Below are 26987 nucleotides of genomic sequence, written 5' to 3'. Positions count from 1 at the left end.
ATGAAAGCAATAGCAAACATATGAAGTGTCTTATATCAGTTCAAACCACCATGAGCCTACTGACCCCAGTACTATCTACTCCGATGGTTCTACAGTGTCTCAGGCTGAGAAGAGCCTTTCCTAACAATGGCTTTTAATTGGTGGTGTGATGGATTGAACTTGGTACTTTCTGCAGTCAGATCATATACTCCATCACAGAGCCTTCCTCTCTTTCATTACTTAACATGCCTGAATTTGTGATATATAAATCAGTATTATTCTTTTGCAGTTTGAACCAAAACTGATAGTGCAGTCCCATGAAGAATTATTCCAATTGTATCAAATATGGATTCATGTCAAATAAAGTTGAGTTTATGTCATCAATATATGTAATTATTTCCTGTTGTTCCTTTAGAAATCAGAATTCTGTTTACATGTGCATCCTTGCTGATTTGGAATATGTAGATAACAAAAAGCAAGAAACTCATGGAAATGGCTATCAGATTACTCCCACCATTGCTTCATCCCCCTGCTCCTCTTCCTCCCTCCTACCACAACTCTTCTCCCTGTCCTCCATGCCTTTTACTTCCTCTTTCCGTCCCCAACCTATCACTCTTGCTTGTTTAGCCTATCCACTGCATTACTCTTTCTCTCTTTCTTTCCCATCACTCTTACATTCTTTCTATTCCTAGTCCTATCACTATCACTATTGAGGTTTCATGCCATTAAAGGTTATTTGTATCTATTGAGGTTCCACCCTTTAACTCTGTAGGAATTTCCCAACCTGGAGTTGGCTTCCCACCCCAAAGTCCATTTACTTTAATCTGTTCCTCTGCCTTCAGCTTTCTGTCTCCTCCTCTCCTGTAGCCTCTGCCTAGGTAAACTACCATCTTTTTCAACAATGTAGACCAATGCAGACATTATTCTTTTGTCCTTTTATCTGCATAACAACCCTGTGAGGTACATTAGACTGAAATATGTGACTGGTCCAAAATTACCCTGGCTGCTTCTGCACAACCGATTAGGCTCCAATATCTGTTTGTTCACACTTGGGTTTTTTCCCCATTCCACATGGAACTGGGCCCCTTCTGGCGGTGTCCCAGGGCTGTATCAACTTGCCCCCTCAGTTGGCCTATACCAAGGGAATGTGGAGAAATACCCATATAATGCACTCCATTGGATCCCGTGGCAAAAATATGGAATGCGGAAAAATCAGTGTTTCATTTTTTTTGCCGTGGTATCCAACAGGGTACACTTCAGAGCCTGTGGCTGTCCAAAAACTTAAGCTGTCCCCAGCCATATTCCTACCAGGCCAGGTTAGAGCAGTTCCTTGAGATCTGTTCCTTATCTGCCCCAGAATTTAAAAAGTGGCACCATAATTTTGTGCATGTAAAATCAAACCAACTACGTTTTAACTGGCTGAAGTTTAGAAAGAGCCACACTTACCAGAATCACATGTAATCTTCCACTTTCTTTTACTATTTTACATTTTAATGAAAGTGTTGTTTTTTTTGGGGAAAAAACATTTTCCTACTTTATTTTAAAAATTGATTGTTTATTAACAGGAAAGTGATAGGTTACAAACTGGAGCAAAAGGATCCAGGGAAAGACAGCAATAGTATATGATGGGTCAATACATTTTGAGACTATTATTTCAAAGGACCAGTTCCCAGAGCTGGCAAACATGTATGTGATCTGTACTATTTCTGGATATGTTTATGAACTTCTTATCCAACTATATAACTGGATTTTGAAGATCTAAATTACCAAAATGAAACTATTGCAAATCCTTGTTTGGGTTATATTTTTAAAAATCTGTACACCATGTTGTGCATGTGTGTTCTACTGCATATTTCATACTCCTCTCTAATACCAATGTGCACATGCACTTTGATAAAATGGTACAAAACGCAATTGTGATGTGATCATATGTAAAGTTGTACTGAGATTCTTTTTGTACTATATAACCATTGCATGCGAATGTACACACACACACAGAGATGAATTTTTGAAGACAGGGTGGACTATAAATCCCAAAATAAATGGAAAAAAATCATGACAGTCTGACCCTCATAGGGCAGTGGTCCCCAACCCGTGGGCGCGGCTCCTTCTTCCCTCCCCCCCGAAGCGAGAAGCTCGCCAGGCAGCGAGCAAATCGCCCGCCAAAGCGGCCGATTAGCTCGCGGCCTGCCAAGCTTCTTGTTTCGGGAGGGGGGGGGGAGAGAAGCTTGCCGAGCCGCAAGCTAATCGGCTGCTTTGGAGGCCAATGGCATGGCGGCGGCGCAAACTCTCCCCCCACTCCGGAGCAGCGGTCCGCGGCAGCCAAAAGGTTGCAGACCGCTGTCATAGGGTATGTGATGCACATATATGCTCTGAGTATCCTTGGTCCTGGCCCACTCCCTCTCTCACATAGGCACAGACACACTTACATGCACACGCACAGACATTCCCTCCCCTTCCCCCCTGCCCTCTCCCTTCTTACCTCTTGCCTCTTTCCCCCTCCTCCATTGTCATACAAACGGACACACTCACACAAACAAAGGCTCCCTTCTCCTTCCCACCACCCATCCCCTCTCCCTTCTTACCTTTGGGCCTCCTCTGTGACCTCCGCAGTCACTGCCACTGCCTGCCCCCCGGTGGTGGTGTGGCCACTGAATGGGCCTCCACCAGCAGCATGGCCACTGCCTTGGCCTCTACTGGTGGTGCAGCCACTGTCTCATCCCCTGCTGCCATGGCTGCTGCCCTGGTTGCTGCTGCTGCCTCAGCCTCCTTGGCCTCCTCAGCCAGTTGCCTCCCTCCCTCTTCTGGCACACTCCGTGGGACAGGACGATGGATATTATGTCCATAGCCATTTCCATCTCAGGAGGTGCACCAGAAGATATTTTTTCACACCAATGAAAGAAAAAAAGATCAAACCAAGAATGCTTTTGCTTTTATCACTGCACATGTGCACATCTGATAGCATGGAAGAGAAAAAGATACGTAAAGGTTGAAAAGTTGAAATAAATTTTACAAATATTCTTAGTTGAACAGAAATGAAGTGTAACAGGAAACAGCATTGGGCAAACTGCTCATTTGCAGGTACTTTAGACTAATGAGAATACATATAACGGAGTGAATGTCCTTACAAAAGAGTTCTCTCTACTTGGAAAGCTAGCATGTCAAAGAAAGGGCTAGGGTAAAATCCTGATTATGACATTCCAGTTTTCTTTGTTCAGAGAATTGCTTTGCACATTGGAGTTTTCAGACATGTGAGCTGCACTCCTCAATCTCAACTGCAGTATGAAATAGAATGGCCCAGATCCAGGATTACTAGCTGAATTGGAATTACACCACTTAGGAAGCAGCTTGTTGCTTTGCTGCTTCTGCATTTGAGTTTCTATTACATACAAACACATAATATCAAATTGTATTCATCTTACAAGTGGGCAAATGTGGAATTGACAGTTTTCTAACAAAAGAAATAAGGAAAATGAATAAGACAAATTGATTTTTGTGACAGATTTTACCATTGGACAGAATATTTATAGAAGGACCCTATCAGGCGTGTAGTGAGTTTCCCTGGGTAAATGGAGAACAAGATTATTTACAGTCTTTGCATTAACATATGCCCAAAGAAACAGGCACTTCTAGATTTGCCTAGGCCCATCTAAGTGTGTCCATATTTTAGGACTAGCCTCTTAAATATGCATATCTATATATACATATATGGACCCCTATTCCAAATTAAAAATGGGCATCAGCTCCCTGTAAGAAATTTAGTTATTTTACACTATACATCTATAGACAAATAGCCTTTCAACCAGACTATATCTTCCAAACTTCTTCCAGCAAAACTATAAAGGCCTCCCCCAAGATGTGTGATGTAATTATTAATTATTCATTTTTCTTTTTCAGATATATATATATATATATATATATATATATATATATATATATATATATATATATATATATATATATATATATATATATATATATATATATATATATATATATATATATATATATATATATATATATATATATAGTATAAAATGAAGGACCCACTTGAATTACTGTCTTCCTTTAGATGGCTTGAAAAGCACTCACAGGACATTTCATCATTCCTTGGGACATACAAAATTGAATTTTAAAAAGTAAAAACAAACATTGGCATGGGATTTTACAAATATGAGTCAACAGGGAGAAAATATAACAGATGGGTTACAGATGTCTAGCCTACACTAGTTCATAGCTGTATCATTTGGGGATGTAGTATTAAACAGTAGTATTAAAAAGGCCATCAGTTAAGTCCCTAATGGCCACCAATGCCATTTGTTCTTTTTACTGATACATACAATCCCGCAAGAGGTGGTATTGATATAACACATTTGTTACAATACAACAAAGGAAAAGTGAATGATAGGACTTTAGGAGACACTGAAAGGAAAACAATTCATTTAAATGAATCAAGCTGGTACAGTGATTTCAGCATTTCTATTGTTAGCATATGGAAAAAGGATTAGATGAGATACAAAGCATTTCACAGGATCAATGAAACTGAAAACAGTGTAGCAGCAGGTTCATAATCAAAGATATCAGATTTAACAACCAAAAGGAACAATTACTGAAATTTTTAAAACATAAAGTCAGTTGTTGGGTGCAAATTTATAGTTTTGATAATTCTGGTGAATACTATCTGAGTCTTCTGAAGCCAATGCACTTTATCACGAACTCCAGCTTCCATGTGTAGAGAATTAGCCATGTTAATGTTAATGAATAATAGTCCTGTATGTCAAGCAACTGAGGCTGCAGACCTATTCACACTTATGTGTGGGCATGTCCTATATAGAATATAGTGGGGCTTATGAATAAATGTGCATAGAAATGTACTGTAACATATATTTATATTACATTATAAACTGGCTATTATGTCTGTTGGCTATAAACTCCTCTACACCCTGTGGCTGAGTTGCTGTGATATTTCAATATCACAAATGTTCTGCCAGTGATATGACAGAAAAGGATCGGTAAAGGGAGTGAAAAAATTGGCTGGGATATAAATCCTTCTGTAGGGTAGGGCAGCAGGAAGGGCCTTGTGCTACTCTCAGAAAATGTAGATGTAGGCAGGAGTGCTGATCAAGCAGGAAGGATGTATGTCAGCAGCTGAATGGTGATAAGGTCCTGAAGGAATTAAAATGCAGGATGGAAGGTGGAAGGTGGAGACAAGACTACTCAGAAGGGTGAGAAGCAGGGACGAAAAGAAGGGAGGGGAAGCACAGAGTTGAGGAAATAAGAGAGGGATAAATACACACAGGAAAACTGGTGCCCTTAGCAAGAATGCACTGGCCAATCACAAAAGCTTAGATTATAGGGAATATGAAACAAGGAAGTAGCATCAAGGGGATGTAATTCATGTATTTATTTAAACTATATGAACAAATTTTTGCATGTGGAATTCAAGATACTAAATGAAGGTAGGGAAAACAGCACACAGGTTGTCAAGAAATATTTATACTTTGTTATTAGGTGCAAAATTGTGTCCAACCCATCGCGACCCCATGAACAATGATCCTCCAGGCCTTCCTGTCTTCTACCATTTCTCAAAGTTCATTTAAGTTTGCATCAACTGTCTTCAGTGTTACCTCATTCTCTCTCATCCCCTTCTTCTGTTGCCCTCAATCGCTCCCAGCATTAGGCTCTTCTCCAGACAGTCCTTTCTTCTCACCAGGTGGCCAAAGTATTTGAGTTTCATCTTCAGGATCTGCCCTTCTAAGAAGCCATCAGGGCTGATCTCCTCTAGGACTGACCGGTTTGTTCACCTTGCAGTCCAAGGGACTCACAAGAGTCTTCTCCAGCACCAGAGTTCAAAAGCCTCCATTCTTTGACACTCGGCCTTCCTTATGGTCCAAATTTCACAGCCATATATTGCAACTGGGAAGACCATAGCCTTGACTAGATGCACTTTAGTTGGCAGGGTGATGTCTCTGCTTTTTAGGATGCTGTCTAGATTTGCCATAGCTTTCCTCCCCAGGAGCAAGCGTCTTTTAATTTCTTTGCTGAAGTCCCCATCTGCAGTGATCTTGGAGCACAGGAAAATAAAATCTGTCACTACCTCCATTTCTTCCCCATCTATTTGCCAGGATTTGAGAGGTCCAGATGCCATGATCTTCGTTTACTTGCTGTTGAGTTTCAAGCCAAGTTTTGCACTCTCCTCCTTCACCCACATCAAAAGGCTCTTTAGTTCCTCTTCGCTTTCTGCCATTAGAGTGGTATCATCTGCATATCTGAGGTTGTTGATATTTCTCCCTGCGATTTTAATCCCAATTTGTGACTCATCTAACCCTGCTTTTCTCACAATGTACAAGTTAAATAGGCAAGGAGACAGTATACAGCCTTGCTGAACTCCTTGTCGAAGAGAGCCAGTTTGATGTAGTGGTTAGGAGTGCAGACTTCTAATCTGGCATGCCAGGTTTGATTCTGCGCTCCCCCACATGCAACCAGCTGGGTGACCTTGGGCTCACCACGGCACTGATAAAACTGTTCTGACTGAGTAGTAATATCAGGGCTCTCTCAGCCTCACCCACCCCACAGGGTGTCTGTTGCAGGGAGAGGAATGGTAAGGCGACTGTAAGCCGCGTTGAGCCTCCTTCGGGTAGGGAAAAGCGGCATATAAGAACCAACTCTTCTTCTTCTTCTTTCTCAATTTTGTACCAATCATTGATTCCATGCCTGGTTCTCACTGTTGCTTCTTGACCTGCATATAGGCTTCTCAAGAGACAGATAAGATGCTCTGGTATTCCCATCTCTTTAAGAACTTGCCACAATTTGTTGTGCTCCACACAATCAAAGGCTTTAGTGTTGTCAATGAAGCAGAAGTAGATGTTCTTCTGGAGCTCCCTAGCTTTCTCCATGATTCAGCGTATGTTGGCAATTTGATCTCTAGTTCCTCTGCCTCTTTTAAATCCTGCCTGTACTTCTGGAAGTTCTCGGTCCACATATTGTTAGAGCCTAGCTTATAGGTATACTTACCCATCTCCAAATCACAAATGTTTTGTTTAATATTGTGAAATCCTGCTCATGGTAATACCTAAAGTAACTTTGGGACTAGATTCCACTATAAATCTGGAATCTAGGTATTTATGACTTGCTTTAGAAAAGAAAAAAAAAGAAAAAAGCTACACTAAAAGGAAAACTCTGGCCCCAGATGACTAGTGCAAATACTTGGAGATGGGAAAGCAAGCATTCCATTTCGGCAGCTGCAAAAGTTTAAACACTGCAGAAATTTTGCAATCTATTTTCTTTCTCTATTTATCGGGAGGGGGGCATTCATACTCATTTCTAGTGGTATATGAATTACTTCCCCTATTCTGCAGTGAGATCTCGTATTAATGGCATATGCTCCCAAATGCTCCCACTATGGCCCATTATGCACAGCCGCCGAAACGGCGATTTCGGGTCACATGGAAAACGCGGAGGGGGAAGACGCGACGCATACCGGTTATGTACGGGGTGGGGCGCGACGGCAGCAAAACCCAGAGTAACCGATTATGCACGCGGCGATCCGGGCGCCGCTTCTGGTTGCGCCCCTTTCACCCGGAAGCTGCGCTTTCTTCCGCGTTTCACTGACGCGGCTTTTTTGGTGGCATGCACCGAAGCTGCGGCCGGTTGCAGCCGGCTCCGTGCGTTATCAGTGATTTTAGTCACCGCCATTCCACCCCGAATGTGCGCTAAAACCCCCGTGCATAATGGGTCTATAAGAATACAGCCAACTGCTCAGGCCTCTCCAACCAAGTTGCCCTTGGCCAGGAGGAATGTTAGAAAAGATTGCTTGGTATCCAGGCAGATGTTGCAGCAACATAGGAATCTTGCCCCAGGGATGAGTTTTTGGTGCACTGTGCACCTAGAGCCTCAGTGTCCAAATATCCTGATATCCTTCATACATGGTATGTGTTAGGGATTTCAGTTACATTTCTTTGCCTTTTGTTATTATGGTTCCTGCACACAGAAATATATATGCAAGTTTCATATCAGCTACCACTTATATACCTGTATTATAAAGGAGTTGGTACATACAGTTTAGCTACTGACCCATCAGTCAACACAACAAAATTGTCATGTAGTGCTAGTTTGTCAGTGAACAAGTCCATGGAATTGTATGTGTTGTGCATCACTTTAAGTAGGCATCACAGAGAAATATAGGTGGTGTATCCTGTGGGGTAAAATAATAGAAATAAATACAAATCTCTATCAGGTTTTTGGTGGGGGTTATTAGTTTGTTTTAGCTCCAAGCTCGGAAACTGGCCAAAAATGAATGGAAATAACATTTTCAGCATAACTTATCTGATCACAGGGCCCGAGTTCATCATAAGTAAGCATTCCACAATCTCTTAATTTCAGTTTTGTAAGCATGCTTAATGGTCTATCAGACTGTGGCTCAAATGTTCAGAACATAACACTACAACCCACCATTGATCTTAAATAACATTCCTCAATAGATCTCTAAAGGGAATCGGCCAGAAAATTCCCCTCATGATCCCCCCCCCCATCAAAACCCAAGTTCAGTTTGCACATTAAACCTCCACCTTAGAAAGTCACAGCAGAACAGTCGGAAACTACCAACAATGAAATTGGTTACAATATCTAAGTCACTGTTACATAAAATGCATTTATGTTATAATAGCATGTTATTTAATGCATGTTATTTAAAGAGGCCTCCCACAGCAATCAACAAGACCAAACGTATGCAGCTTTAACAGGTTTCAAATCCATTCTGCATGTTCTTCAAGTGCAACGGTTTTTATTGGTTCATTTTGTTGTCCATCAAGAGCCCCTGGCTTAGTAAGAGAGTCAAACTGTCACATTATTATTAAACTAAGCCACAAAAAAAAGCCCAAAGTAATCAGAAGAAATATTCCTTTTGATTTTCATTGACTGTATTTTGAGCGCTGTGCTCACTTTTCAGGGCAGTCTCAGCACAGTCCTCATTTTCTGATCCTTTCACCTCCTTTTTTTTATAGACACTTTTCTTTCTATAAATCCGTACAGCTATGGCAGCAATGCAAAGCAGAATGAATATCACAACGGCTATGACACCTGGGGAAAAGAGAAGATTAGAAAGTGAGCAGTTGTCTGACGCCAATAAGAACAACATGCTTCAGACTTTGTTTATTCACACAACCGAGGGAACTAGACGCAGTATATTTCTCCAAAGCCATACAGTGAAATTCAGGGCTGAACAGGAGTTTAAATTAAGGCTTCTCGCCTACCAAATCAATTCAGAGTCACTACTTGCTCCATGACAGGACAATTCCCAGAGTAGAACATTTCGCTCAAAATTCAGGTCACACTGAGTGAAAACAACGATTCTCTTTCATGTCCCCAGTGGAGGAAGTCCAGTATCAAGTAGTAACTGGAGGTTTGAGAATTGGGACATATGAGGTGGGTGTAGAGTGGTTTGTCTCTTGCAAAAGGACTGGGTTACAGTGCTTCTGCTGAATAGTAAAAGGACAAACAAACTTTTTTTTTTAACTGTCATGTAGGAGAAGCTGAGAGCAGCTAGGAAGTATTTTGTATGGGATTACTTACAGATGATGCACACAATGTTATGTCAAATGACAAATGTTTATATGAAAGCAGTAGAAAGAGCAGGAAAGGATGGGTTATGGCTAGAGATTTCAACATATGCCAGAGAAGGCAGAGAGTCTCAAGTTTAGAATATTTGAGAGTAGCAATTTTTCCTCTGTTCAAACTGTAATTTGCTTGCAAATTGCTACTGATGTCATGGAACACTTGATAAAAGCACAGCATTTAGCAGAACGTGTGTGTGTGTGTATTTTGTGTCATGTACCATGCCTGACTGTTTACCCATGCTAATATGATGTAACATTTTCCACCAAGCAACATAGGTCCTGTCATATGTAAGAAGGAGGAGGAGATTACAGCAGTAATTAATTTTGAACTGGCTGGTATAGTACCTGCCACCCAGGCTCAACTACTACACTTTCCTCTCAGTCTTCCTGTCAGAAGCAAAAGCAATAACCTGATTTTATCAAATGAGTTCCCCACAATGCAGACAGGAACAGTACAAGACTGGAATGAAAACAATTCAAAGTAAGGTGTTAAAGTTGATTGTTTTGTAATTGAAATTTTCAGTTGACTGACAGTGTTGAGGACGGATTCAAAACATAAATGATCAGGGGTCGGGCATTATGGAGGAGCGGTAGAAGAGCCTTTTAGGGTCCTCTGGAGCAATTCTAATCCATCAAATGACAGGAGAGGGGGATTTGCACTTAAATCCCCCCACCTATTCCAACAGTTTACAGGACCCTGTAACCTAGCAAACCAATCTGCAAGTCCTTCAATCTGCATCCTATGGTCCCACGGCCACTGGGCCAAGTCGATGCCTACCCAACCATTCTACTGACTTCCTTCTTTCCTTTCTGATCCAAAGCACACTTGCCTTGCTCTTTCCTACAAATAAGGACACTGTGCAGCAGGGGGTAATGGACTGAACAGTCAGCTTTCCTATTTTTCACTCCTCCCCTCTATCTTTGAAATTTGGACTTTGTTTTCAACTACTTCATTTATGTAAAGGCTGAGTTTGCACTCATGATATTAATCACTCTGGGTACATATAGCTCTTTAGACTCCTGTTTGCATAATGGCACAATTTTAAGCCCACTGTCTTCATTTGACTTTAAAAGGTGTAACTTTGCTTTTAGATCAAATCAAGCCTGAACTCTCCCTAGAAGCTAAAATGACTAAACCAAGGCTAGAGTACTTTGATCGTACAAGAGTCACTAATAATGCTAAGAAAAGTTGAAAGTAGAAGAAAAAGAACAAGTAAGTTTAAAGGAACAAAATGATACATTTAAAATAAGATCTCATAAGAAGACACATTAACATGGTGCCTTAGAGCTTATGTGACTTCTATACTATAGTAAATTATATTCCCATTTACCAGAAGCTTTAGTCAGGCATCAGGAAGGAATCACTTAATTCAGGCATTATCTTAAGGTGATTGGTGTTAAGTAATCTCAGTTGCCCACTGCAATGAATCCAGAGTATGATGAATCCCCCAAATACCTGGCCACTATGAGTAGTGGGAATTTATATTACCAGTATATACCGTATATACTCACGTATAAGCCGAACTGAGGCACCTAATTACACCACAAAATGCTGGAAAAACTTATTGACTCACATATAAGATGAGGGTGGTGTTTGGATAGTGGCTTTTTCTCTTTTCCTCCTCTCCCCCCTGTTTTGGGCAGGATTTTTCCCCCTTTTCTTCCCATCCTCCTCCTCCCTCTTCTTTCCCTCTGACCCCTCTTGCCTTTATTCCTTCCTCTAGGGGCATTTCCTCCTTCTGCTCACTGTTCTCCCTCTGAGACAGAGGCTTCGGAGCTTCCTGCAACACGTGCTAGCCACGTGCTAGCCTAATTAAGACAGTGAGGGGGGTAGGCAGAGACTGCTCTTTCCCTCCCAGGCTTGCTGTGTCTCTGCTGTTCCTGCCTTTGCTTCCTCAGGCAAGTATACTTGTCTCCCACCCCCACCCTTCTGTCTTGACTGGAAGCTGTTTTTTTAAATACCCACACATAAGCCGAGGGGGACTTTTTCAGCTTAAAAAAAGGACTGAAAAAATCAGTTTATATGTGAATTTATACGGTAATATATATTCCATAGAATCACTCTGGATTAAAGTACTAGGATACAAAAACCAATACAGGATAGGGCATCTATCACCTCGCTGACCGAATTTTGGTGGTGAGTTTGACAAAGCAAGAAATCAGAAACAACCAGAGCAGAAAATGGTAATAGTGACTCCACAATTTTCACATTAACTGTGTGACTGAACATTCAAATTGTATTAGAAGAACAAAATACCCAGATACAGTAAGTGATTCTGAGCAGTAATTCATGCAGCCAATTAGAATAGAGGTGATCCAAATTTAATTCTAAATGGAACCCATGATCTGGTGTGAGATGAAGTTGATGTTGAACAGAATAGGCATAGTGAGCATAGTGCTAGCAATTTAAAGTGGAAAGTTTCCCAGGAACTAAACAGAGATCAAGAGTAGGGGGTGAGATACACTCTCAGCACAGAATTATATGATAGCGAAGGTATGTATGGGGACATCCTGTTGGTAATATGGGCAATTTTACTCTTTAATTTGTCAGGATTGTAGAATCTCTGTCATAAATTAGCCTGAGTTCCTCCATGTCAGTTATATTGCTTGATTGGGCCTGGCGCCTGCCTGCCCTGGCCTTGTAGTTTGTAAGCTATAAAATAGAGTAGTGATGTTATGTTAACCTTTATCTTGTTGTGGGCTCACAGGGTTGTTGTCACCTCTCTCAAGGCTGGGAGAATGGAATCCTGTTTTGTAACACACATGTCTTTTCTCTCCTACCCCCCCTCCTTGGGAACTGTCAAGTTTTGGGCGGGAGAAATGTATTGATAAGCTGAGGCAAATCTGGCCTCTGGTCAGATTTGACTTTCAGTCCAATGCGTATAGTGCTAATCAATAAAACTCTTTTCTTTTGAATAAGTTTTGTTGTGAGTTTCCTGTGCGTCTGACATCAAGTCAAATCTCACAACTCCTTTCACCTGCAAAAATGCAGGGCGAGGGACATACTTTTTCTGAGCAGGGAGAGGGCCTGGATTGGGACCTCTCCCAGGGCGACGGCGCTGGAGCAGGGCCGTACAGCTCGGGCATGCTGCGGGCAGTCTCGGGGACAACCCCGGGGCCCGAGGAATTTTTGGAACGACACGTCACCCAGCGTAGGCGATTGTCAAAGTACGACCGCCCTACTGGGGACGAATTGTGGCCGGAGCACCTGGCACTGCCTAGCTACGGACTGGAGCCTGTGGGCGAGACACAGGACTTGCAGTACAAGCTGGACAGGGTGACCAACTGGCTGCAGGACCTTTCGGGTCGGCTGGATCCGGAGGAGAAACGCCAGACACAACGCCTGTTGAAGGAAGTGCTCGGTGGTGGTTCGCACGATACCAGCGGGCGCAGAGCGAGCGGTGGGCTTGCCCTGCGGGAGCACGGCATGGCGGACACGCAAGCAGCGGCGGATGCTGAAGCGGTGGCCAGGGCCAGAGCGCAGCTGGAGATCGAGGCGGAGGCGGCGGCTCGAGCGAGAGCGCAGAGGGAAAGGGAAAACGAAGACGAGGAGCGAGAGGACGCAGGCGGCGCTGGCGGCGACGGAGCCGGAGGAGACGGCGCGGAGGGAGACGATGAAGCAGCGGCGGCGGCAGCAGCGGCAGCAGCGGCGGCGGCGGACGTTGCGGGAGCCGAGGCGGCAGCAGCAGCAGCGGCACGAGAAGCAGCGGCGGCGGCCGCGCGGGCAGCAGAGGCGGCAAGGGTGGCAGATCGAGCGAGAGCGGCGGCGGGAAGAGGACGAGGCATCGGCCGTGGTGCGAGACCCCTGGTCCCAGCCCCGGCGCCAGCGGATTGGGGCCCGGGACGCCTACCCCCCCACCTCCGTGGAGTGGAGATGCGGAGCACCTATAAATTCAAGGCTAAGTTTTCTGGGAACCCCGCAGATTTTCCTACTTTCCTGGTGCATCTCCAGGCCTACATGATGGACATGGGTTTCACTTTCCATGACGCCGCCGAGCGGGTGCGCTTCGTGGGGGAAGCCCTAGAAGGCAAGGCTGCCAAATGGTTCGTGGACTTGTACCGTTACCATCCCCAAGCCATCCGTAACTACAACCATTTTCTGCGGGCCATGCGCCAGATGTACGTGGAGCCGTTCGAACGGGAGACTGCAGAGAAGAAACTCAGAGCTCACCGGCAAGGAAAATTGTCAGTGGTTGAGTATGCCAGGGAATTTAAGGAGCTGGCGTCTTCGGTGCCGGACTGGACCGAACCCCAACGTGTACTGGCGTTTGTGGGGGGCCTCAATCCTACTCTGGCTGACAAATGCCTCCTTTTGGAAGACCCGCTTACAGTCGACGGGTGGGTCCAATTGGCTGGAGAGATGGAAAATCGATTGGAGCGGGCCTCGATGGTTCAGGTCCTGGCCGGTAAAACCGTGGCGAAGACTTCCACCCCGGCGAAAGTCAAGCCCCGAGCGAAACTGGAGCCGACTGAGCGCACCCGACGCATGGCCAAAGGGCTGTGCTTGGGCTGCGGCCAAGCAGGGCATTTTCTCGCACAATGCCCGTCAAAAGCAGTATCGACCCCGAGGGCCGCGAGCAGTCCCCCACCGAAAGCCCAGCCCGCCAAGAAAACCGCCCCGAAGAAAAGTGCCAAGTCTCTTCTGGTGCCAGTGGCTGCCGTACCGGCAGTGGACGACTCGGAGGAAAGTAGCGGGCCGGAGGAGGAGGATCAAGCTGAGGCGCAGTCGGGAAACGAGGACGGTCTGCTGTAAAGGCGCCCCGCCAGCAGGCCGCCAACAGGGGCAAACGCGCGGTGAGTGATTCCCCCTTGCTGCTCTTACCCGCCAATCTCTCCAACCCCAAGTCGGGGAAAACAGTGGGAGTCCGTTGTATCGTGGACTCGGGGTGCACCCAATCCTTAGTGAGCCCGGCACAGGCCGAGACTTTGGGGGTGGGAAAGGTGCCGCTGAGAAAACCCTTGCCAATCACCCAATTAGATGGGAAATGTGCTCCCGGAGGGGAAGCCACGGCAAAAACGCGCCCAATGGACTTGGACATAAAAAAACATTGGGAGCAAATCCAACCTTTGGTAGCCCCTCACTCTGCCTTCCCTTGCGTGTTGGGGCTGGATTGGCTGAAGGAACATGACCCCCTAGTGAAATGGAAAGAAGGGACTGTGGAATTCACTTCTCCCGCTTGCGAGCAGCACGCTCGACCACGGAGCCCTCCGGGCTCGGGGATTGTGGCCGCATTGGGATCCGGAGGGGCAGCGCTCCCTCCCGAGTATCGGGACTTTGCTGATGTGTTCGCGGAGGTGGAGTGCAACCAACTTCCCCCTCATCGTAAAACTGACTGTGCCATTGAATTAAAGAAAGGGGAACCCCTCCCCAAAGCCAAACTTTATTCCATGAGCCCGCGGGAAATGGCGGAGCTCAGGGAATTTTTGGATAAAAACCTGGCGAGGGGCTTTATTAGACCGGCCACATCGTCTTTGGCGGCCCCGGTCCTTTTTGTGAAAAAGAAAGACGGTTCACTGCGCTTGTGCACCGACTACCGTGGTTTGAACGCAGTTTCCACATGCAACGCCTACCCGCTCCCCCTGATAAAGGACTTATTGGGCCACTTGGGGAAGGCGCGAATCTTCACGAAACTGGATTTAAGGGAGGCCTATTACCGGGTCCGTATAAAGAAAGGACACGAATATTTGACAGCTTTTAACACTCCCCTGGGGCAGTTTGAATACACCGTAATGCCGTTCGGCCTCGCCGGCGCTCCGGGCGTGTTCATGAATATGATTAATGAAATTATGCATGATTTATTGTACCAGGGGGTGTTGGTTTATATTGATGATATTCTTGTGTATTCAGAAAATGTTGAGAGTCATGCTAACCTGGTCCGCGAAGTGCTCCGCCGCTTGCGGGAGCACCAGTTGTTTGCCAAACTGTCAAAATGCGAGTTCCACCAAGATGCGGTGGAGTTTTTGGGCTTCCGGGTCTCCCAGGCTGGGATTGAAATGGACCCGGGCAAAGTGCGGGACCTGTTGGCTTGGGAACCTCCCCGTACTAGGAGACAATTACAAAGTTTCTTGGGGTTCGCTAATTTTTATAGAACCTTTATCCCCAATTTTGCCAAAGTGGCGTTACCTCTTACCGATTTGTTGAAAACCAAACAAGGGGGAAAGACAGCGAACCGTCCGGGGGCGCCCCTCCATTGGACTCCCCCATGCCAGGACGCGTTTGACAGACTAAAATTGTTGTTTACGTCCGAACCGGTGCTGGCCCATGCTGACCCAACTAGGCAATTCACCGTGCAAGTAGATTCCTCGGACGTGGCAATGGGGGCCGTAATCCTCCAAGAGGGGGAGGATGGGAAATTGCACCCGCTAGCCTATCTTTCAAAGAAATTTTCTGGGGCTGAACGAAACTGGGCAATTTGGGAAAAGGAGGCGGCTGCAGTAAAATTGGCCCTTTCCACTTGGAGGCATTGGTTAGAGGGGTCCACAGTTCCATTTGTGGTCTGGACGGATCATAAAAACCTCCAGGCGCTCAAGCAGCCCCGCTCGCTTTCGGCGAAGCAGATGAGATGGGCGGAGTTTTTCGCTCGTTTTAACTTCTCCCTCAAACATCTACCTGGCAAAATGAACTTTCTGGCAGACGCCTTGTCGCGCCTGCCCCAGTACAACAGCAAACGAGACCCATTGGTGGATACAGTTTTTACCCCCGCCCAACTGGGGATGGCCGCGGTGACGCGCAGCCACACGAAGTCTGAAACGCCCATTCCAGGGGGCTGGGTCCAGAAGGAGTTGTCACAGGACTCGGAATTTTACTCCCTCCGCCCCGATCTGACTGAGAAGGGGGGGCTCTTTTTCAAAGGCGAGAGGCTTTTTGTCCCGGCTGCGGCCAGGGGGGATGTTTTGAAACTTTGCCACGATGCGAAGACAGCTGGACATTTTGGGTTTGTGAAAACTCTGCACCTGGTCAGGAGACAGTATTGGTGGCCATCTCTGCGCAAGGATGTGGAGAAGTATGTGCAGGGGTGCCCCATTTGTGTCGCCTCAAAACCTGCTGGAGGAAAGAAAAAGGGGCTATTGCAGCCCCAGCCCACCCCCTCTCGGCCTTGGACGGATGTTACTATGGATTTTATTACAGACTTACCTCCCAGTCAAGGGAAAACTGTCATTTGGGTAGTGGTGGACGCTTTTTCAAAGCAGGCTCATTTTATCCCGTGCACGGCCTTGCCTACCGCAGCCAAATTGGCTTCAATGTTTATAAACCACGTGGTACGTCTACACGGGATCCCGACACGTGTTCTGACGGATCGGGGCCCCCAGTTCGTTGCCAAGTTCTGGCGGGAGCTCCTGAGGTTGTTAGGCGTAGAACAAGCCCTCACCTCGGGCTATCACCCCGAGTCAAATGGCCAGACCGAGATAGTAAACCAGATCTTGGAGCAATATTTACGCTGTTTTATCAATCATCAGCAAGATGACTGGGTCTCCTTATTGCCACTCGCTGAATTTGCCTATAACAATGGGGCCCACGCCTCAACGGGGGTATCCCCCTTCAAGGTGGTGTATGGGACTGATTTAGTGGCAGCACCCACCTGGGAACTTAGCTCCACCGAAGCCCCTGACATTAATAAGTGGGCAGCAACCATCAGTGCAGGGTGGCCGGAAATAATTGCCAGCCTCAAAGGAGCAAAACAAGCCTATAAAGCCCAGGCTGATAAAAAACGGGTACCTGCACCCGAATGGAAAGTGGGAGATCTGGCCTATTTGTCCACAAAGAATTTGCGGTGTCAACAAAAATCCAAGAAGCTTGGCCCAAAATATGTGGGCCCATTTAAAGTGGTTAAACTAATAAATGCTGTGACTGTAGAGCTAGCTTTACCAAAGACTTACAGGAATGTGCATCCGGTTTTTCATTCCAGCCTGCTGCGGAGAGCTCCCGTCCCGGATGAATGGCACCCTCCCCCAGCTACGCCTGTGCCGATATACATCGACAAAGACACCCACTATGAAGTCAACCAAATTTTAGACTCTCGTATGCATAAGGGTCGCCTCCAGTATTTGGTCGATTGGAAGGATTTTCCCTCTGGGGACAAAGAGTGGGTTGAAGCTGGGAATGTGAAGGCACCCCGCCTTCTCCGGGCCTTCCATCGAGCATTCCCTGATTGTCCTCGCCCGGTAGATGCCGGCTAGGTGGGGGAGTGAGATAGTTTTAATGCGGAGGGATGTCAGGATTGTAGAATCTCTGTCATAAATTAGCCTGAGTTCCTCCATGTCAGTTATATTGCTTGATTGGGCCTGGCGCCTGCCTGCCCTGGCCTTGTAGTTTGTAAGCTATAAAATAGAGTAGTGATGTTATGTTAACCTTTATCTTGTTGTGGGCTCACAGGGTTGTTGTCACCTCTCTCAAGGCTGGGAGAATGGAATCCTGTTTTGTAACACACATGTCTTTTCTCTCCTACCCCCCCTCCTTGGGAACTGTCAAGTTTTGGGCGGGAGAAATGTATTGATAAGCTGAGGCAAATCTGGCCTCTGGTCAGATTTGACTTTCAGTCCAATGCGTATAGTGCTAATCAATAAAACTCTTTTCTTTTGAATAAGTTTTGTTGTGAGTTTCCTGTGCGTCTGACATAATTCTTCAAAAGCAGTCTTTTATTTTTATTATTTTTACAGAGTGGCGAGCCTAGGCATATGCCATAGGAGGTGGTCTCCAAAAAGTAAAAAAAAAATACATATTGGTTGGAACCATTATCTACAGTAAGTCACCACTCATGTTTGAATGATTCACATATTAGACTCTTCTTTTTAATCATGCTCATTCTGATATTTTTCATTATTTTCCAGGATCCCACTCAGCTACACTCTATAATTAGTTCAGACTTTGTATATAGAGTGTATTGTTATAATTCTGACCACTGAAGAAGACCCAGTAGGGTTGAAACGCATTTGGTCTTATGTGCAGTTAGTTCTGTATCGTTTTTATGTAGTTTTTATTCTATTTTTAAATTGTGCACCACAATAAATAATTACTGTTCTTATAATATTTTATTGTACAGCTCAACTTCGGAGTTCCCAAAGTTCAGTATATAACATATTCAATTTTTCTCCAATCAAATGGGAAATTGATTTTTCAGCCTTTCAATGGATTATATCTGTTAGTTATCTCAAGAGCTTTTAATACAGTGGTCCCCAACCTGCGGGCTGCGGCCCGGTGCCAGGCTGCGAAGGCCATGGCGCCGGGCCGCGGCTCCCTCTTCCCGGCCCCCCCGCAGTAAAAAACTTCCCAGGCCGCAAGCTTGCAGCCCGGGAAGCTTCTTACTGCGGGAGGGCGGGGAGAGGGAATCAGGGCCGGGCCGCGCATTTTCTGGTGTCTCAGGACTAGGTTGTCAGCCATGAAAAGGCAAGGAATTGCCTATTTGATAAACAGAAAGAACAGTTTTGATCACCTGTTGCTCAAGATGCTTTAAGATAGTGCTTAATGAAGATAATAAGACTTTAATGAAATGCCTGATGAAGAGAAGACACTATTATTTTAGGAGCTGTGCAGTTGAACACATGCTCCTATTTGAACACAACATTCTTTTAAGGTTTTTCAGTTGCAAGTACTATGCCCACAGTGGGAATGGATAGTTTTATTTCATGGAGAAGATATGCAAGATCCCATTTCACACAGTGGGTTAAATTCTGCAGTCTGCCTGGTAAAAGTTTATTCTCATGGCTGTGGTATCTAAATAGTACCATATGTGGAGCATAAGCTGCAGTAGAGAGGGAGATGTGGGCCCTCTTGGCTCTTCTATGAGCAGAGTTCTATTGAAGGAAAAGGAAAAAGGGAGACATTTCAGCCCCAACCAAAGCAGCCATCTGACCCATGTAATCTTGTGAGTCTAATTCTCAAGCAATAAACTTTCCTAAATCAGAAAGGACAGCTGGTAGAAGACAAAAACTGGGAAGATCCATAATCCTTTTACTGGATCCACTCCAGTGCTTGAAAGCACAAAAATACCTCCCAGAATCACTAATACATCCTAATTTCCTCCTGTGATATAAAGGAGTCCTAGGTGTTTCTCAATTACATTCCATGCTATGGACTTTTTATGGCCCTACACAGAAGGTGCCTCCAGGAAAGTGCTTCCTGGAGAAATGACAGGTGGTTATTTCCCAAGGAAGATCTTTCCAGGAACACCTTATTTGTGGGGCAAATCCAATCCTCACCAAATTTGGAGGGAAGGTAGAGGAGACTATGATCTATAAGGAAAGGCTGAGGGACTTGGGAATGTTCAGTCTGGAGAAGAGGAGACTGAGAGAAGACATGATCACTGTATTTTAAAGGTTGCCACTTAGAGGAGGGCAGGGAATGGTTCCTGTTGGCAGCAGAGGATGGGACTCATAATAATGAGTTTAAATTATGTTTAGAACAATATCAGGAAAACAATTTTCACAGCTAGAGTAGTTCATCAGTGGAACTGACTGCCTAAGGAGGTGGCGAGCTCTCCCCTCACTGGCAGTCTTCAAGCAGAACCTGGACAGATACTTATCCTGGATGCTTTCGGCTGATCCTGTATTGAATAGGGGATTGGACTAGATGGCTTGACTGACACATCCAACTATGATTCTTCTATGATTCTGAGAATCAGCCGGAATTCTCTGTAAATTTGGTATCTCTAGCTTGCACAGATTCTGTTTCACAGAACATAAGTTTTGTAAATGTGTGAATGCCTTTTAACGTTATAGAAAATTTGCGTTGAACCCTCTATAAAGTGAAATGGTAAAAAATGTAGGACAAAAATGCTTGTGCCAATAAGTATTGAAATAATTCCAATATTCCCAAAACATAGTTGTGTGTACTGGTGCTTATGTACCCATTCATTTTGTTTCTAGATTAAAAGCTCTTTTTAAATAGTATCAGCAGGACTGCTTTAGTCCCAATTACCTCCAATAATTGCAGAGTCATTTGTTAGTGCATTAGCTAAAGGTTTTCCTTCATCTATTGGTCCTGAATGATCTGTAGCAAAAACAATACAGAGAGAGAGAGAGAGAGAGAGAGAGAGAGAGAGAGAGAGAGAGAAATTATAGAGATAAGACTTATCATAAGAAATCCACATATTTGGTTAGGGACAACATATTGTATGTAATTATAGTAAAGACTTTGTTATAATTATCCAGGATGTTCAATTATCCAGGCTCACCTGGAGTCAAGCTCTACCCCCTCAGCCACGATACTTCTGCAACTTTGCATTTTTGCATGCATTTTTACCATTCTGGTCAGCCAGCTAGATGCCTCCAGCTATTGCTTTCAGTTCTGCATGAGAAATTCCTTCTTTCCACCCAACCCCCAAATATTGGGATCCAACTCTGCTTGAGGGCTATCAAGATGCTGGCCTGCTTCTCTGACATCTACATAGGATGGCTACATGGCTTGCTGGAAAGGAAAGAATCCCAAGGAAAGATGGAAAGGTGTTTCCATCATGTTCTCATTGTTATGGAGTTTGGACTCTTCTACATCATGCCCATTCAGAGTAATAAGTTTAAGCATATGGCACATTTATTTAACTGGCAACTTCCATCCTAAAGAGTACTGGACAACAAAGCTAGTACTGTACATCGTAATAAATAGGCATGTGTGATTTGATCTGTCTGAAAAGTACCTGACTCAGCCTTGATTCAGATACGTATCAGCTGAATCTAGTCTGAATCTCTATTTCTCAGTAAGTTTAAATGGCCAAATCAATCTTGCTCAAATTGCTGAATCATTATTTGGTGTGATTTGACATTTTGAGCAAGAGCAACTTTAAAGGAAAAAGGAAAGAGGGGAAAGTTCCCCTTTTTATCTTTCTTGGGCTCTGGGGGGATGGGGGTTTGAGGTAAAGGCACCAAATTTGCAGTGTCTCACAAGGAGCCTTTCCTCAAAAGAACCACGATGTTGCAAAAAAAGATTGGACTAAGGGCTCCAGTTCTATGGGCACCCAAAGAGGTGCCCCCATCTGATCTCCCTTATTTTCTATGATGAGAAAAAATAAATAAAGTCAGACCACTCCTTTTAGAGCTTTGTTATCCAGCACACTCAAGGATGGGAGTTACCAGTTAATTAAATATACCATATACTTAAACTTATTACTCTGAGTGGCCACAATGCAGAAAACTCCAAAAACAGAAAAGGAAAAATCCCCATAGACTTGAATGGTGCCATTACCAATGGTGCTGAATTGATTCAAGCATATCTAAATTGATTAGACCAAATCAAAACTATACTACAGGTGATTTGGATGAATTGATTCAGTCCGAATCAATCTTGATTTAATTTTAAAAAATGTCCAATTCTTCTTCTCCTTGCACATGCCTAGTAATAAATAATGGGTATATAAAGAATATTGTCCATGCAATGTTATCTAGAGCAATGGTTTTTTAGAGAGGAAAATACAAAAGTATCTATGCATACTAGCCTTGATAATGCTAGGTAACATGACAGTACTGACATTGTGAACCTATTCATGTGTTCTGTTACAGATAGAACAAATTACACTCATATGGTTGCTACCTGCAAATGAATGGGTTGTTTCACTTGATGCTGAGTCAATGTTTGTTAAAGTGCCACATTTGGATTCACTGAAATGTCCCTTTACAGTTACTGGAGCTGAGCTGGAATCATACAGTGCAGCCTTCAAAGGAGCAATGTGGTTGAATTGCACTGAAGAAAGACATCCAATAAATCCCTGAGAGCTAGCCTTCAGAGTATCTGGGTCTACATCGCTATTCTCCACTAATCAAAAGAAACAGAACACAATTAATCATAAAGCAAATGTACAAAAAAAGACAGAAGAATAATTGAATAATTAACCTGTATACCTCAGAGTCTATGTGCTCTGGCAATGTGTGTGTATATATATATTTCAAAGCAAAAAATTAGAACAGATCAGGTATTTCAAATTTCTACATACCCTATTTGTTGTAACAATCAGATTTTCATGGAAAATAATGTTATTCATGAATACATTAATTACTCTGTATCAGCCTAAATCTCTCCTGGACATTTTCTGCACTGGAGGCTTTGTGCCGGGCTGCAGGCTGGAGTGTGAGCTGGGGCAGGTTGTCCCGCCTCTTCCTGCTCCTGATGGGGGGGGCATTTAGCCCAGTGTAGCTCATCTGCCTCAGGTTTGTGCTCCTGCATGGGAGCTGGGGCAGCAAAGTTCCCAGTGGTAAAACGGTCCTGATTTCACACTCGAAAAATGATTTTACTCATATGATGGATTTTTAGATCTGAATTTTTCATCAATCAAATGTATACTGTCCACATGAAATCATTCAATAAGGAAGGCATTTCCCCCCATTTTGGACTGTGAGAAATTTCTGCGGCTAAAGCTATTCTACATAGAGTATAAGGCATGTAATATTCACTGCACAAAAGATAAGCCTGCAGGAGGCACATTTCATTGCAAGATAATGAAAAATTCATTTTATAAAGTCAAAACCATTTTCTATAATGTAATCTATCACTATATCAGACCTAGAAAATATTCTAGAATATATTTGAGCCAATGTCTTCCTGGTAACGATAATCACTGCTATTGTTTTAGTAAACACCTGTATGCTAATTTGCTCCTATCTGCCGGATAATGGCACACAAAACTCTAGTTTTTGTCAGATGATAATGGCAAAATGTCAGACTCATGTTTTTATCAGTCTGTCTTTGAATGATTCCAAACAAACCTGTGAGTTATGCTGGATTTTTGAGACAGTTATAACTTCTGTATAATTACATAAGCTTAGGAATGCCAATCAGTAAAAAGAAAGATAGCTGATATAAAAACAAATACCACTTTCTCAATAATGATACTTTTTCACAAAGTAGCATAACAAAATCTGAGTCCAATAGCACCTTGAAGACCAGCAAAGATTTATTCAAGGCGTGAACTTTCATGTGAATGCACATTTCCTCAAAGAATGGAACAGGGATCATAAGAGTACAGATATATCCACTTGAATCTATTTTCATGAAGTAGTTAATAGACATTGCAATTTTATTTTTTATAAGACACAGAGAAGAATGGGTACAATTCCTGACATTATAAACAGTTCACATGTTTCTAGCCTAACAGCTACTATAAATGACATTATACATCTTGTGCCATATGTTTACTGTACAAAGGGACTTTTCAGCTGGGGAACATGTAACTGTTTATGGCTCTTTTAGAGAGTTGCTGACTACTATCAAAATAACCAAAACAATTCTGGTCCACCATAAGGCTACATGCCAACCTTGTGTGTCAGTAAAAATCATTAAATGCTATGCATTGGGTATGTGAGACACAGCACATTAGTTACATGCTTAGGGTAAGCACATTAGATAAATAAATTTTCATTTTCAGTATTAAAAGCTGAAGTATACACACACAGCAAAGAACTGCTAAAGGCCAAACTAATGTGATACGGAAAACCTAGTCTGGGATCTCCCACTGTCTTTGATTTCATTTAATTATAGTGATGGGTATGTAGAAGAGGATCCAATATCTAACTCTGATCTTAGCATTAAAATGAAGCTGATATTGATCTAATGCGGGGGTCATCAACCCCTGGGCTGCGGGCCACTGCTGGACCGCAAAGCTCTTCTCGCTCTCCCCGCCACCCGAAGTGGCCGATTAGCTTGCGGCCCGGTGAGCTACTTTCTGTGGGAGGGGGGGGAAGAGGGAGGCACAGCCGCCGGCACACCAGTGGGCGCAAACGCGCATGTGCGGAGCTGCCGCACATGTGCGCTTGCACCCGCTGGGGTACAAACGCATGTACGCGGCAGCTCCATGCACGCTCATTTGCGCGGTGCTGCATGCGTGATGCCTGGGGCCACTCTCTCCCCCCAACCCTCCTAGAGGTCCAAAACTGGGAAAAGGTTGTGGGCCGCTGATCTAAGGTATCTGTAGGACTATTTATAGGGGGTGGATATTCAGATTCAAGGAATGGTATTGAAAGAAAATCTTCTTTCCTCATCTTGATGCATTGATCATTTCCAAGCCCAACACTTCTAAATAAAATTCAAGACACCAGGAAATCTCATAAACATTTTCAGGGATCCCATTTTCTTTGCTGTTTAACTACAACCCTAAGTGTGCAAGCTTCAGAAGGGGGGGGACTAATGGAACCAATAAGACAATTATTTCCCAGTAAATATTTATTTAAAGAAGTAGATATACAGGTGCTGGTATTGATCTTTATCACCCTGCACAATGTGGGACCAACACATGTTAAGGACTGCTTTCTCTCAGATGAACCTACCTGTATAGTCCAGACAGCTTTGGAGGCCCTGCTTCAGATGCCCCAGTCATCTAAAGCTAGATGGGTAGCAACTCAAAAAGGGATTCTCAGTTGAGGCACCAAAAATGTTTGAATCCTCTCCCTGGAGAGATTTGTCTGTCTCTCTATCTGTGTCTTTCACAACCAGGTAAGGACTTTTAGTTTTGTCTGGAATACTCCAGTAATAGTTACTAGTCCTTTTGTCGTTTATTCTTTTTAATTGAATTACTTTATAATTTAATGTCTTAACCACTCTATGGACCCTGATTAGATGGAAAGGTGGCATTAAATGTTTTAAACAAAATAAAATATAGTTATTGTTACACACCAACCAAGCATACCTACAAACATTCATGGCCATTGAGCGGATATTCAGCCAACTGAAAATGTGGCTCTGATGCCTCCACCACACAGGGAACACTAACATTTACACCAACGTAGGGATTTATGGCATCACTCTGCTGGCGTGCAGCTGCTGTGCAGCTGTGCTGGTGGAAGTGCACAGCAGAGCACCACTCGTGCCATGAGCCTGTGGAAATGTCCCTTATGCCAGCATAACTCTTGCATAACTCATGTCAATTGCTCCCCAAAATTGTGCTGCTAGTTTTGCAAACAAAAACAAGGTTGTTTTTTTCATTTGTCACTGGGTAACCAATATGACGCCATGTTTGTTACAGAAGGCTCTTTAAGATTGTTCATGTTCCTGTGCCTACATATTTCAATGATCCAAACTATCAGAGAGGCGTATTTCAGAAGTGTATGCCAAATTCCAAATTAGTGCATTAAAGAATAGAAATGTAAAATGCAATGTGACTGTGTGTTCATGCTTATCAAATATTAAATGCATTTTGTTTATGTCTTGGTTCAATTTACTTTTAGCATATTCCATGCCATGGAAAATCATATTGTTCAGTTATTTCAGTTAATTAGTCTGTTACGTTTATTATGTTTGGTGCAACATTGTGGGAGACCTTATGGGAGTAGAGTAGTAAAGAAATCCAATATTAATAATAAAATAAAACAATTAGCATAGTTTGATACATTCTTTCTTACAGGATTTATCCCAGTACAGATACAGCTCCTACCTTGCACCTTGTGCAAATAACTGGAGCAGTTATCCTACACATAAAGATTTTGAATGCTTGCTAACATTAAAGTGGCCATATCTTTGCCACAAGCTCTTTCAAATGTCAGAAACAACACATGTTATAATGCTATACTTGGAATAATGTTTACTATAAACACAGGCTCTTGAAGATTAATCACAACAGAAAAGTTATATTTGTTACTGTGTTGCAAAAGCACAGAGCTTCTGGTTTTAGATTCAGCATTTGATTTTGTCTTTGTATGTCTATAAGCCTGGAAATGTTAGAATCATAGAATCATAGAGTTGGAAGGAGCCATACAGGCCATCTAGTCCAACCCCCTGCTCAATGCAGGATCAGCCCAAAGCATCCTAAAGCATCCAAGAAAAGTGTGTAAAAGTTAAACTGGATTGCCTACTACTGACTTGTTATTCTTTGATATGACAATATGCTTATTTTCAGGTGTGCATGATCATCAATAACCTAAAGGTAAAGGTAAAGGTATCCCCTGTGCAAGCACCGAGTCATATCTGACCCTTGGGGTGACGCCCTCTAGCGTTTTCATGGCAGACTCAATGCGGGGTGGTTTGCCAGTGCCTTCCCCAGTCATTACCGTTTTACGCCCCAGCAAGCTGGGTACTCATTTTACCGACCTCAGAAGGATGGAAGGCTGAGTCAACCTTGAGCCGGCTGCTGGGATCGAACTCCCAGCCTCATGGGCAAAGCTTTCAGACGGCTGCCTTACCACTCTGCGCCACAAGAGGCTCTTACATCAATAACCTACAGAGCAACAAAACAAACTGAAAATGCTGGGAAACTATGCATGCCTAGCAATCCAAACAAAATCTGGAAATCAACAAAAGGAAATATGAAACCCCCCTATGGCATCACTGCTAATTCAAAAATGGGATCAGCCAATTCAGAACTTACAGATTTTGTAAGAATGCACATCAAGAAAATTCTATTATCATCAACAAATCAATGTTGTCTGAGATAAAGTTTGGTAATTTGGCAAAGGATGCACAGATGAAATTTTATATCAGAA

The 26987-nt window shown here is 43.7% G+C and overlaps 1 protein-coding gene across 1 annotated transcript in view; it reads right to left on the bottom strand.

Moving 5' to 3' along the window:
• Nucleotides 1–3992: 3992 nt before the first annotated feature.
• The window catches only part of CNTNAP4 (contactin associated protein family member 4), a 255571-nt gene continuing 232576 nt past the window's right edge, over nt 3993–26987 (bottom strand). The window contains exons 22-24 of the mRNA XM_077344522.1: nt 22114–22335; nt 20509–20580; nt 3993–9057 (exon numbers count right to left, since the gene is read on the bottom strand). Of these exons, the coding sequence (XP_077200637.1) occupies nt 8864–9057; nt 20509–20580; nt 22114–22335 (488 nt within the window). The 3' untranslated portion in view covers nt 3993–8863. The remainder of the gene's footprint in view (nt 9058–20508; nt 20581–22113; nt 22336–26987) is intronic.

This window comes from Paroedura picta, chromosome 7, assembly GCF_049243985.1.
Source record: "Paroedura picta isolate Pp20150507F chromosome 7, Ppicta_v3.0, whole genome shotgun sequence".
In the NCBI taxonomy this organism is placed as follows: Eukaryota; Metazoa; Chordata; class Lepidosauria; order Squamata; family Gekkonidae; genus Paroedura; species Paroedura picta.
The sequence above is the reverse complement of the archived record's forward strand: the minus strand, read 5'-3'. Positions and strand labels throughout refer to the sequence as shown.